At 41.1% G+C, this 13,595-nt stretch overlaps 1 protein-coding gene across 1 annotated transcript in view; it reads left to right on the top strand.

Moving 5' to 3' along the window:
• The window catches only part of PPWD1 (peptidylprolyl isomerase domain and WD repeat containing 1), a 101,284-nt gene extending 88,308 nt beyond the window's left edge, over positions 1-12,976 (top strand). Inside the window, exon 11 of the mRNA XM_029576222.1 lies at positions 11,219-12,976. Coding sequence (XP_029432082.1) covers positions 11,219-11,362 — 144 coding nt within the window. The 3' untranslated portion in view covers positions 11,363-12,976. The remainder of the gene's footprint in view (positions 1-11,218) is intronic.
• Positions 12,977-13,595: the final 619 nt, after the last annotated feature.

Below are 13,595 nucleotides of genomic sequence, written 5' to 3'. Positions count from 1 at the left end.
GGTTAATTACCTGTTTACATGACATGGGACCTGCTCCCCTTATCATGGGAGGAGACTTTAATTTCATAGCCAATACTGCCATAGATAGATGGCCTACCTTAAAATCACTGTCGACTAGTATCAACAAAGGGGTCAATTTTCTATGCTCCATTATGAATCTTCTAGATATTTGGTGGACATTACACCCAGGCGAAAAAGACTTCACACGTTTTGTGAGGGTACATGAAACTAAGTCTCATATAGATTATATATTGCTCAGTGAAGACCTTTTCCATTACATTTTGAGAGCTATGATTGTCCCTTTAGTTATATTTATTTATTTATTTATTTAACATTTTTATATACCAAAATTCATGTAGCAAATGTTACATATCAATTCGGTGTACATTGTAACAATTAAACATGCACGACAGAGTGCAATTACATCGAACAGGAGGATAAACTTGGATTAAGTAACTGGGGGGTTAACTAACAAGAAGTTATAATAAATAATGTAGTATTTCGATATGATCTGGCTGATGTACAGTAGATACGTTCCAAGGTGCATAAATTTGAAAAGATTTAGAGTACAATTATTGGTGTGGGTAGAAGGCTTGTTCGAATAGCCAAGTTTTGAGTCTCTTCTTAAAGACGATAGGGCAAGGTTCTTTCCGGAGGTCTGGAGGTAGAGAGTTCCATTGCGCGGGTCCTGCTGTGGATAGAGTGCGTTTATTTAATGAGGATTTGATGGTTGGGGCGAGGAGAGTATCTTCATAGGCTGTTCTCACCAGTCGGGAGGGTATATGTGGCTGCAGAGGGGTATTGAGTTCCAGAGGAATGAGCTTATGTATGGATTTATGTATGATTGTTAGTACTTTGTAGGAAATTCTGAACTTGATTGGGAGCCAGTGTAGGTTTTTCAAGATGGGGGTAATATGATTTCTTTTGTTGGATTTCGTTAAAATTCTGGCTGAGGCGTTTTGGAGCATTTGTAAAGGTTTTATTGTGTTGATTGGGAGGCCAATGCCCAGTACAATGTATCTTTGATCGCCAGACTTCTAGTTCTAGATCTCTGTTGTGACGGATGCCTGTATGACTAAATAATGATATATCTTTCGTTCCTATCTGGAAGACAAATGGCGGGAATATGAGACTTATAACCAGCTGCATAGAGGGAACCCCGTTTTATATTGGGAAACAAAGAAAGCTGTCATGAGAGGAGAAATTATCAGTTATGTCTCATCTAAGCGTAAAGCCCTTAATAGAACTATTTTAGAACTCACTGGGCATCTGAGTGTCTGTAAGCAATGGTTTGCTGACACTGGGAATGCTAAGTGGCAGAAGGAGTTTTTGACTGCAAAAAAACTGTTAACATAAGAACATAAGAAAATTCCATACTGGGTCAGACCAAGGGTCCATCAAGCCCAGCATCCTGTTTCCAACAGTGGCCAATCCAGGCCATAAGAACCTGGCAAGTACCCAAAAACTAAGTCTATTCCATGTTACCATTGCTAATGGCAGTGGCTATTCTCTAAGTGAACTTAATAGCAGGTAATGGACTTCTCCTCCAAGAACTTATCCAATCCTTTTTTAAACACCACTATACTAACTGCACTAACCACATCCTCTGGCAACAAATTCCAGAGTTTAATTGTGCGTTGAGTAAAAAAGAACTTTCTCCAATTAGTTTTAAATGTGCCCCATGCTAACTTCATAGAGTGCCCCCTAGTCTTTCTACTATCCGAAAGAGTAAATAACCGGTTCACATCTACCCGTTCTAGACCTCTCATAATTTTAAACATCTCTATCATATCCCCCCTCAGCCGTCTCTTCTCCAAGCTGAAAAGTCCTAACCTCTTTAGTCTTTCCTCATAGGGGAGCTGTTCCATTCCCCTTATCATTTTGGTAGCCCTTCTCTGTACCTTCTCCATCGCAATTATATCTTTTTTGAGATCTGGCGACCAGAATTGTACACAGTATTCAAGGTGCGGTCTCACCATGGAGCGCTACAGAGGCATTATGACATTTTCCGTTTTATTCACCATTCCCTTTCTAATAATTCCCAACATTCTGTTTGCTTTTTTGACTGCCGCAGCACACTGAACAGACGATTTCAATGTGTGATCATCTTCATCGCCGTGCATTACACCTCCCCGTTTGCATTAAAACAGACTCTATCGGCATGGTAATAAGTCTGGTAGGTTATTGGCGAATTTGGTGAGAGCTCAGAGAGGTTCAGCGCATGTCAAAGGTTTAAAGGATGCCCCAGGAGAGAGGTGTTCTGACGCTAAGGGAATAGGGAAAGTTTTCCGGGAGTTTTATCAAGACTTGTACTCTGCTGAAGCGGAGGATTTCTTAGTAAGGGACGAATTTATGTCCAAGGTAATTTTGCCTCAGGAGGGGAAGTAGGATTGCAGAAATTAAATCAGCCGATTATGGTGGGGGAAGATAGCGTGCGTCAGAGAGCTTAAATCTTTTAAGTCTTGTGAGCTGGATGGTCTGCATGCTCTCTTTTACAAAGTGTTAATTGAGAAAACTCAGGAGCCACTCACCTGTCTTTTTAATTCTATGGTACATTCTAGGAGCGTGCCAGACTCATCCTGGGCAGCAGTGGTGATAGTTTTGCCCAAGCCAGGGAAAGAACCAGACTATCCTGCATCTTACCGCCCTATTTCACTGCTTAATTTGGACATAAAAATGTATGCCAAATTATTAGCCAATAGATTAAAATATGTATTACCTTCCTTAATATCCCAGGAGCAGTCAGGATTCGTTTTTGGAAGGCAGTCTAATGCTAATATCAAGCGGTTGCTATTGACAATAGAGAGTTTGTTCAAGAGTCCCAGATCCATTGGTTGTTAGCTTTGATGCAGAGAAGGCCTTTGACAGGGTCTCCTGGTCCTTTCTCCAGTTTGTATTGGGTGCCTTTGGTTCTAGTGGATATATACAGGCAGCGATACAGGTATTATACTCTTATCTGCTTGCCTACATTCAAGTTTACGGGACACTTTCTGAGGCATTCTCCTTATATCATGGGACCAGACAAGGTTGCCCTTTATCACCTTTTTTGTTTATTTTAACTTTGGAGCCTTTGATAATGAGAATCAAGCAGGAGAAGTTTATTAAGGGCATTTCTTTTGGCCCTCTCTACTCTAAAATCATGCTGTTTGCAGATGATATTTTAATGATCCTTTTGGAGGCACAATCCTCCCTTCCACAAGTGTTGAGGTTGGTAACAGATTTGGGGAAATTCTCAGGATCAAAATTGAATTTAAATAAATCTGAGGGGTTAGATTTAATAGTGCACGTGTAGGTAGGCTGGACTGGATTTTTTCTGCGGTGGATGGTAGAGAAAATTAAATATTTAGGAGTCATGGTTCATAGAGACCCCAAACAGTGGTATCCCGTAATATATAACCTTTAATACAGGAGTTTCGACAGAAGACCAATGCTTGGATGGAAATTTCAATATCCACTTTGGGTCATGTGGCCCTCTTACAGATGATATTGATTCCGAAGTTGTTGTATATTTTGCAAATGGTCCAGTCATATTGAGACGAAAAGATATTAAGCTTATAAACAGCATATGTGCTTGGTTTATATGAAGGTCCAAAAAGGTGAGATTCTCCATGGCCAAGATAAGCTATCCTAAAGAGAGGATGGCATGGGTTTCTTTCATATTCAGTACTACTATATAGCAAGTAATGTAGTTACTATTGATGAGTGGTTGGGGGTTGTTGAGGATCAAATTCCTTGGAATTAGAAACAAACTGTGTACACCCATTGAATTTAAAATTTGTACTTCATACCCCTAGGGATTCTCTTCCTGATAAAATCTCTTGTTCATTATACTTTGGAACAGTTAGTCAGACATGGAAATTTCTTAGATAATTACTTCATCTTTCCTGGGAAATTTCTCTTTGCCTACCATTAACTGGGAATCCACAATTTAGGGCTGGGGAGTCCAATATAACCTTCAGGACACTGTAGGCTAATGGAGTCAACTCCATACAGTTTGAAGTTGGGAAGGATGCACTCACTGAATTATTGTATTGCACACTTGGGTTTGAGTTCTAAAGATTTTCTAGCTTATTGCCAGGTACAGAATTATAGCTCAAGTATTTAAAAAAAAAAAAAAAAAAAAGACCAATGAGTGTACCTCTGCATTTCAAAGATTTATACATTTGGGAAGAACGAGAAAAATTACTGTCTAGCTTATAAATATCTTTATTCTATTTATTAAAGCTTATCAGGACACAGATTAATCTTTGTTACACGACAATCCTGATGCAGTGGTATGTTCTATTTATGAAGCTTATCTTTTTAGCTTTTTTATTCCTTTTCTGTTGCTATGAAGTAAATTGTAATTTTCTGAATTTATCGTTTTTATTTTAAATCCTCTTTTTCCCGTCGATAGCAGGGCTGAATTAGCCATGCTGTCATGGGATCTGTCAATCAGGCCCGGGAGGCGGAGCTTGTCAAAGCAGAGAACAGAGCTTTGCTCTCTGCGGCTGCACGTGTGTTCCCGCGCAGGAAAGTAACGGAATCTCCTCAGTCTGTTTTTTCCGCGAGCGGGATCGCACGCAGAGCTGATCTCTCCTCAGTTTAAAAACAGAATTAAAATGTCAAAACCTGGGTTTAAACCCTGCCGATGTGGTAAAATAATGTCGGTCACGGACGGACACGACCGATGTTACAAATGTCTCGGACCACATCACAAGCGAGAAGATTGTGAGTTTTGCTCTAAGATGTCACCTAGAGCATTAAAACAAAGGGCCTATAGGCTTCAGGAACTTTTTGCCTCACGAGAGCCGTCGGAGGCTCACTCATCGCCTGGCCCGTTACCTTTATCGGCTCCTTCAAAAAAGAAAACTGTTTCGTCTGATCCTAAATCCTCCACTCGAGGAGGTAATGATAAACCAAAAAGACGAAGGCCAATGGATTCTCAGAAATCCTCAGAGCCTATAGAGCCGCAACATACCTCATCGGAGAAGGAAACCTCGGCGCCGATGACTTCTGCGCCCACGGTGCCGTCTGCGCATACTCTCCTATCGGTGCCGAAGACAGAGTCTGCGCACAACCTAGCGCTTCTGGCGCGCATGTCGCAGAAGAAAACACCGCGCCGAACAGATACGCGCACGGCGCCGGGTAAACCTGCACGTACGGCGCCAACTGCAGAAAAACTTATGCGCACGGCGCCGACTACAGAAAAACTTATGCGCACGGCGCCGAACACATCGGCGCCGATAACCCCTGTGCGCTCAGGATCAAGAAAATATGTGCATACAACTACAACCGCGCACAGATCTACTTCCGCGCACATATCTACAAGCGCGCATAAGTCTATAGCCGCACATACCTGCGCATAACTCTACATCTGCGCTTAAACATATATCCGCGCATAAATCTAAATCAGTGCATAGATCAAAATCTGCGCGTATATACCATAATTATTCACCTCAAAAATTGAGGACAGAGTTGAAGCGAAAACGATACTCTTCACACAGCCCTTCTTCGGAGGCTGAAGCCACAGATACTGATTCATCATCTGATGACTATCACAAGTACTCAAGTCACTCCCATTTTAAAAAATTAATAAAAAGGAGTATTACATGGGAGATAAGTCCTTCGACCTCTAAATCATCTCGTAAAATTCCAGCTACTACCTGCTCAAAAAGAGAAGTGGTACAAATTTCTTCCTCTAACACTTCTTCAGATTCGGAAGACTTAAGAAATACTTCAGTCAATAAAATACAAAGGGACAGGGAAGTTCCAACAACTTCCCCTCAAACAAGTATCCCACAACAACAAGACAATCGTATGGTAATGCCCTCTCATACAAGAGAAGCATTTTTCCAATTGTCTCAATCGTTAGCAGGATTTTACAAGACGCTGCAATCATCATTCAAAATGACTAATATTGATGATGATAATGCTACGAAACATAAAGCACAGTCTCATGAAGAGCAGTTGGCAGAACCACCGACATCTCCCATGATAAACCAATCAGCCTCGCCAACTCATATACATGATACATCTTTTGATTCTCCTTCACTACAAACATCCCCATCATCATCGGTTGGATGTCTGTCGGATCCGCAGGACCAACTACAGGAGCCGTATTCCCCTCCTGAAGACCTTACATACCCAAAATTCCTAGAAAAAATGGGTACCATTCTACATCTAGAGGTCCAAAAAGAAACAGACCCTAGAGCAGAAACCCTTGGTCTGCTAAAGATTTTTGATACTCAAGTGGAACCAACATCTCTTCCACCACAAGAGATCCTGCATTCAGTCTTACAAAAATCCTGGGAAGCGCCTTATACAATTGCAGCCGTTTCCAGGAAAACAGACATAAAATTTCGTATGAAGAAAGCATCACTATACACTCTACCACGATTACCTCACACATCAATTGTAGTAGAGTCGGCGATGCAAAGGTTCAAGAAAACAAAGCTGCCTTCCACTTTCCCACCCGGAAAAGACAACAAATATTTAGATGAGTTTGGCAGGAAAGTATTTCATAACTCGATATTAACTGCACGAATTATGCAACATCAGTTCTACATGGTACAATATCTATATGAATGCATGCAAGCTATGAAAGGTATACATTCCTCGGTGGCGGAACAGATACCTCAGCCTCTTCATGATATGAAAGAGTGTTCTCGACACCTCTTGAGGTCAATCTACGAGGCACATGAAACATCATCCAGGGCATCTGCAACAGCCATTGCAGCCCGAAGACTAGCATGGTTATGTTCAAGTTCGATACGTGACAACTTGCATGAGAAACTAACAAACCTCCCATGTACAGGAGATAACCTGTTCAGAGAAAGATTTCAGGACGCAGTAAGTAAATTAAAAGAAGAAGCTCTAGCAGTACAATCTCTTAACGTCAAATCCTATTTACTCGACTACACGTCGTTATATGGGATCCACTCGTAGGCAACCATATGCCAGACGCCCCTATAGATCTTATCAATCTTTTCGTACCCAGCCATACCCTTCCTACCAGCGTCCTGCTCCACAAAATAATACTTCAAATCAACGAAGAGGTAAACCACGTAACCAAAGACAGCAGGCACAACAGCCAGCTACTGCAGCAAAAGCAACTTCGCCTTTTTAGTTATTCAGCCGCCACCACAACATCAAGCTCCTCCAGGCAGAATTCGTGCTTGCCTGAAAGCCTGGGAAAGAATAACATCAGATCAATGGGTTTTGGAGATAGTACGTCAAGGTTACCAACTCCAATTTGTCACAAAACCCATCTTGCTTCATCTTTCCACACTCAAGACTCACAGTTCCCACCCACAACTGGGGGAGGAAATTGCTTTACTTCGCAAACAACAAGCAATTCGACAAATCCACCCATACCCCAATTTAGCAGCATTTTATTCCCCGTACTTCCTTATACCAAAGAAGTCTGGGGGCCTTCGCCCCATACTAGACCTAAGGGAGTTGAACAAATTTCTCACCAAGGAGAAATTCAAAATGGTATCGTTGAAGTCAATTCTTCCTCTCATTCAAACCAATGATTGGATGTGCTCCATCGATCTGAAGGATGCTTACACACACATTCCAATCCATCCATCCTCGTGGCGTTACCTATGCTTTCGCTACAGATATCAACACTACCAGTACAAAGTTCTTCCCTTTAGACTATCGGCTGCACCCAGAGTCTTCACCAAATGCATGATAATGGTGGTGGCTCATCTCAGGAAACAAGGTATAACCATCTTTCCATATCTGGACGATTGGCTCATAATCGCCCCAACTCCAAACATCTTACTGGATCACCTCCATCGGGTGATACACTCTTTGCAAGAACTAGGGTTGGTGATAAATTTTCAAAAATCACACCTACAACCAACACAACAGTTGCAGTTCATAGGTGCATACCTGGACACTACGTGCAACAGAGCATACCTCCCAGACGACAGAATATCACATTTCCGTCAACTTCTACACACATTGAAACATACTCACAGGCCATCAGCAAGACAAGTCCTAGTAATTCTGGGCCACATGGCAGCGGTGAATTTCACGGTTCCCAACACCAGGCTACACATGAGACGCCTACAATGGGGTCTAAAGCGCCAATGGAAACAGCATTCACAACCATTGATGCAGAGGGTATCGCTGACCGCAGAAATGAAAAAAAGATATAGCATGGTGGCTCCTAGACTCTACCCTGTCCAAAGGAGCGTTGTTCAGCCCCCCATCTCACAATGCAGTCCTAACCACAGATGCGTCTCGCAAGGGATGGGGTGCACACCTCGAGACTTACGAAACCCAAGGGTTATGGACACTCTCAGAACAGAATCTACAAATAAATCTATTGGAACTCAGAGCGATTCGCAATGCATTGCGAGTCTTTCAAGACCACCTGAAGGGACGCAGGGTCATGATCTACACAGACAACCAAGTAGCGATGTTTTACATCAACAAACAAGGAGGGTCCGGTTCATGGTCCCTCTGCAAGGAGACCCTGACAACCTTCGATCACGCTCACAAGAATTGCATACATCTGCAAGCAACTTACCTACCGGGAGTTGCAAACACAAGAGCGGACAGGCTAAGCCGCATCTTTCATCCCCACGAATGGACACTCAATACAGGACTAGCCCGAGACATATTTCTGCAGTGGGGACACCTTCGATAGATCTCTTTGCAACAGAGATCAATGCTCAGGTTTCCAAATTCTGCTCGATAAAACCAAGCCAATTCAGGATCGCTCAAGATGCCTTCCTGATTCCGTGGACGACAGGCCTTCTATATGCCTTTCCTCCCATACCTCTCATAACAAGAACAATTCAGAAGTGTATAGCGGACAAAGCTCAACTGATACTCATAGCCTCGGCCTGGCCGAGGCAACCATGGTAGTTTCCTGCTTCAACTATCCATCAAGGATCCAATTCCATTACCGAATCGACAAGATCTTCTCTGCCAAGATCAAGGGACACTCCTACACCCGCTACACTCATCTCTACACTTGACAGCTTGGAGATTGAGAGGCTCCTCCTGACAGAACAAGGAGTTTCCAATTCAGCACAATTCATTTTGTTACAATCAAGGAAACTCTCAACCAGGAAAAATTATAGCTATAAATGGAAACGCTACTCTGCCTGATGCACTTCCAACGGTGTACCACCATTGGACTGCTCCCCGGAATTGCTCATTGATTATCTTCATACACTATATGTCGCTGGTCTAGCAACATCATCCATCAGAGTTCACCTCAGCGCCATAGGCTCCTATCATAGACCAATCAATGACATTCCTATATCCAATCACCCCTTACTGACTCGTTTCATAAAGGGTTTAACACACATTCGCCCTCCGGTATCCAAACCTCCAGTTCCATGGAACCTCAACATAGTTCTGGAACAACTCATGCTTTATCCTTTTGAACCCATGGATTCGGCACACATTAAATACCTTACCTGGAAGGTGGATTTCTGGTTGCAGTCACATCAGCACGAAGAGTGAGTGAGTTACAAGCTTTGGTCCATTATCCTCCATACTTGCAATTTCATCACCAGAAGGTAGTTCTACGAACTCACCCGTCCTTTCTACCGAAAGTAGTTACACTATTCCATCTCAATCAGACAATGGAATTACCAACTTTTTTCCCTAAACCTCATTCGAACGATAGGGAAAAACTACTGCACACACTGGATTGTAAAAGAGCTTTAACACACTACAAAGAAAGAACGAACTCGGACTCCCGTGTTTCTCAACTCTTTGTCTCCTTTGACCCAAAGGCACCTGGACTACCAGTGGCTAAACGCACCATCTCCAGTTGGATAGCGCAGTGCATCAAATTCTGCTATGAAAAACAGAGTTTACATTTACAGTCTACTCCTAAAGCTCACCAAGTTCGAGCAGTAGCAACCTCCTTAGCACACTTGAGTAATGTGCAACCCATAGACATTTGCAAGGTGGCGACATGGTCATCACTGCATACCTTCACATCTCATTACTGCCTTGACCAACAAACAGCCACTGATGCGAAGATAGGGCAAGCAATACTGCAATCTCTATCCTCCTGTCCACGGTGACTGCCACACTGTCAAAGATCACGTCCAAACACAAATATAACTACTGACGTGATCGGGAGCTTGGGACTCCCATGACAGCATGGCTAATTCAGCCCTGCTATCAACGGGAAAAAGCAAGTTTGCTTACCGTAAACGATGTTTCCGTAGATAGCAGGATGAATTAGCCATGCTGACCCACCCTCCTCCCTGGCAGTCACCAAGTCTTCGACTACACTACAGCTTAATAACAGACTGAGGAGATTCCGTTACTTTCCTGCGCGGGAACACACGCGCAGCCGCAGAGAGCAAAGCTCTGTTCTCTGCTTTGACAAGCTCCTCCTCCCGGGCCTGATTGACAGATCCCATGACAGCATGGCTAATTCATCCTGCTATCTACGGAAACATCGTTTACGGTAAGCAAACTTGCTTTTACCTGGCTCTAATTGTAACTATGTAAATCACTGTGATGGTATTTCTGATCGACGATATAAATAAATTAATAAATACATAGATAGATATTACCCCTTATAAATTATTGGAAGCTAGTGGATATGTGGGAGCAAGATCTTGCTATTGCTATTACAGGAAAGGATATTTTGGTGGGAATTATGGCAATTAGTAAAGCCACAGAAAGTGTATCCCTAAAAGAAATGCAATTTAAAATAGTTCCAGGGTTTGTTTGGTTTTTTTTTTTTGGGGGGGGGGGGGGGTTTGGCCTTTGAAGGCCTTAAAGGCCCATATCACATCCTCTGATAAATGTCTGAAATGCATTGAGAAGAAGGCAACTTTTCTTCACTGTCTTTGGGAGTGCGCTCATATGAAGAAGTTTTAGCATCTTATATTGAAAAGCTTGAACTCACTGTTGGGTTTCTGCTTTGGTTGGTCTGCTTCATTTTGCTTGTTGAGTATAAATGGGGATAACATTAAAGTCAATAAGGCCCAAATATTGCTGTAGATAAAGGCTATCTTAGTAGCAAAGAAATGTATAATGTCTACATGATTGGGGAAGATGGGACCCTCAGAGTGTGGAAAGTGAATATTGTGGAATTGTTGATGCTAGAACACTACTTGAAGAAACATTTTTTTCCAGGATCGGTTTTAAAGGGAGTTAGTTAAATCATGTCTAAAAGTAGTTTTTGTTGTTTTTAATTTCTTACAAAGTTTGTATTTCTAATTTGATTTGTTTTCTTTTCCAGCCTTGGCTAGACAACAAACACACAGTATTTGGACGTGTGACAAAAGGAATGGAAGTCGTCCAGAGAATCTCAAATGTGAAAGTCAATCCTAAAACTGATAAACCTTATGAAGATGTCAGCATAATTAGTATTACTGTGAAATAAATGGATTTTCTACATTTTGATGGAGACTGTTAAGAAAAGGGGTGATGAAGCTTGTGACCAGTTTCTTGCAGTGAACTCTACTCAGAAAAGCCCAGAACTCTGCTGATACCAGCTTATTAACCATACTCTGCAAGTACTCAAAGAATGCTTTTTACGATTTTGAACCTCAAAAATAAAAGCTGACCTACAGTGAAGTGTGCCTTCTCAATCAGTGCCAGGTTGGGAACAAAATCACATTCTTAAAGTGGTTTGATTTATATGATCTAATGTAGACATTAGTTAATTTGTCCTTCTTTTGGTGTTATAAGTGATGCTGTGACAGATGAGTCTGGCAGCAATACAAATATCTTTAGGTTTGGAAGTTTCTGTTATACTTTAACTATATATATAAATCAGGAAGAATACTGAAGACTGAATTCTTTGAGTTAGAAAAGAAATGCTGAAGAAAAAGAACTTACGGTGGTGGTTGGAGGTACATAAAAAAAATAAGATCTTTAAAAAGTCTGTTATGATATTCTGATTATGTTAATATGGGCACATTTTAATTTCCAATATGAGCACTTTTTCCTATAAAGTAAAATGAAAAGTGGGCTTTAAGAAAGCTTTAGAATAGGGCCAGTTAAATAAATGTGTTTTGTTTTGTTTTTTTAAATCAGTTACAAGCACAGTTACAAGCACAGTTGCTTGTATTCTAATGCAGAGCAACTATGTTTCACACACAAATGGCCCTTATGCATTTTAGGTAAAGTTTCAAATGTTGCGTGCATAAAATAGCACATAGCATATATTCACCTATTTTTAAAACTACAACTTACACGCTTAAATTGGTTCATAAGTAACTTTGCATGTGTAAGAAAAGGGTGTGACAGGTGCGTTCTGGGTCGGGGCCAACATTTACGTGCATAAGTTGCTATTTTAAAACCTGCCAAAGTGACACGTGTACATCTTTTATTTACGTATATTTACTTCTGCTCTATATCTGGTGTAAGTAATTGTAAATGTCGTTAAAGTGAAAATATGACTGAGTAGAAGTTCTGGGTGGAATGTGATATGCTCTCAGAGCTTTTCAGGATTGCCTGTCAAATCATGTCATCCTGATTCTGATTATGTTAATATGGGCACATTTTAATTTCCAATATGAGCACTTTTTCCTATAAAGTAAAATGAAAAGTGGGCTTTGATAAAGATAAAATAAGTAGTTTAGTCATACTTGGTATTTGGGTTAGTAGAGGCCATATCAAATATCTACCATCTGAAATAAAAATGGGAGATAAAAAGCAGATTTTTTACAACTGTATGAATCCATACTTATTCCCATTGAGGCTGAAATGTCATCCTTTTTAGAGCCATTGGGACTATCTAGATAGCCTCAAGAGGCTGCTGATGCTCTTAAGGACTCCATTACTGTGTCTAAAGCCCTTAAACCTTTGGCCTCTGGCAAAAGTCCAGGGCGACATGAGTTTGCCTTGGAATTTTATAAGGCTTTTTTGGATATGTTGGCCCCTTTTCTGTGTGACCTCTTTAATTATATTAGGAGACCTGATGTTTGGGGTTGGGAATCTTACTGAAACTTTACTTGTCCTGATTCATTAAAAAAAAATGTTTTGGAATGCCCTTCATATTGTCCTATCTCCTTGATTAATATTGACATGAAAATAGAAAAAAATAAATAATTTCAAAGTTTAGTCTTGAATCTGATAGGCCTGAATCAGATGAAGTTTATCAAAGGTTGCCTCTCCATTAATAATACTCAGAAGTTGTTGAATATTATGCATCTTGCTAAAAAGAGACATATTCCAGGAGCTATAGTATCAATTGATGCTGATAAGGCATTCAGTCGCAGTTCCGGGGCCTTTCTGTTCAAACACTTAAATACTTTGGAGGTCATTTTCAAAGGCATTATCCACATAAATGTAAAACACTATCATAGCAATTTTCAAAAGCCATTTCTTCAAGTAAAGTGCACTTATGTGAGTAAATCCTATGGACAATTCAATGGCATAGACTATAGCAATTTTCAAAAGCCCACTTACTCGAATAAAGTAGATTTACTCTAATAAATCCCAGTTTTACATATGTAAATGCTTTTTAAAATCAGGCCCTAAGGGTTTCCGCGTGAATGTATTTCCTGATTTCTGGCCTTGTATTTCCAACCAACAGCTCGGTACTTGTCCAATGGAATGATCTCAGAACCTTTTACCGTTAGCAGAAGAATGAAACGGGAAAATCCTGT

The sequence above is a fragment of the Rhinatrema bivittatum genome, chromosome 1 (assembly GCF_901001135.1).
Source record: "Rhinatrema bivittatum chromosome 1, aRhiBiv1.1, whole genome shotgun sequence".
Lineage (NCBI taxonomy): Eukaryota > Metazoa > Chordata > Amphibia > Gymnophiona > Rhinatrematidae > Rhinatrema > Rhinatrema bivittatum.
This window is presented reverse-complemented; position numbering and strand designations above follow the sequence as displayed.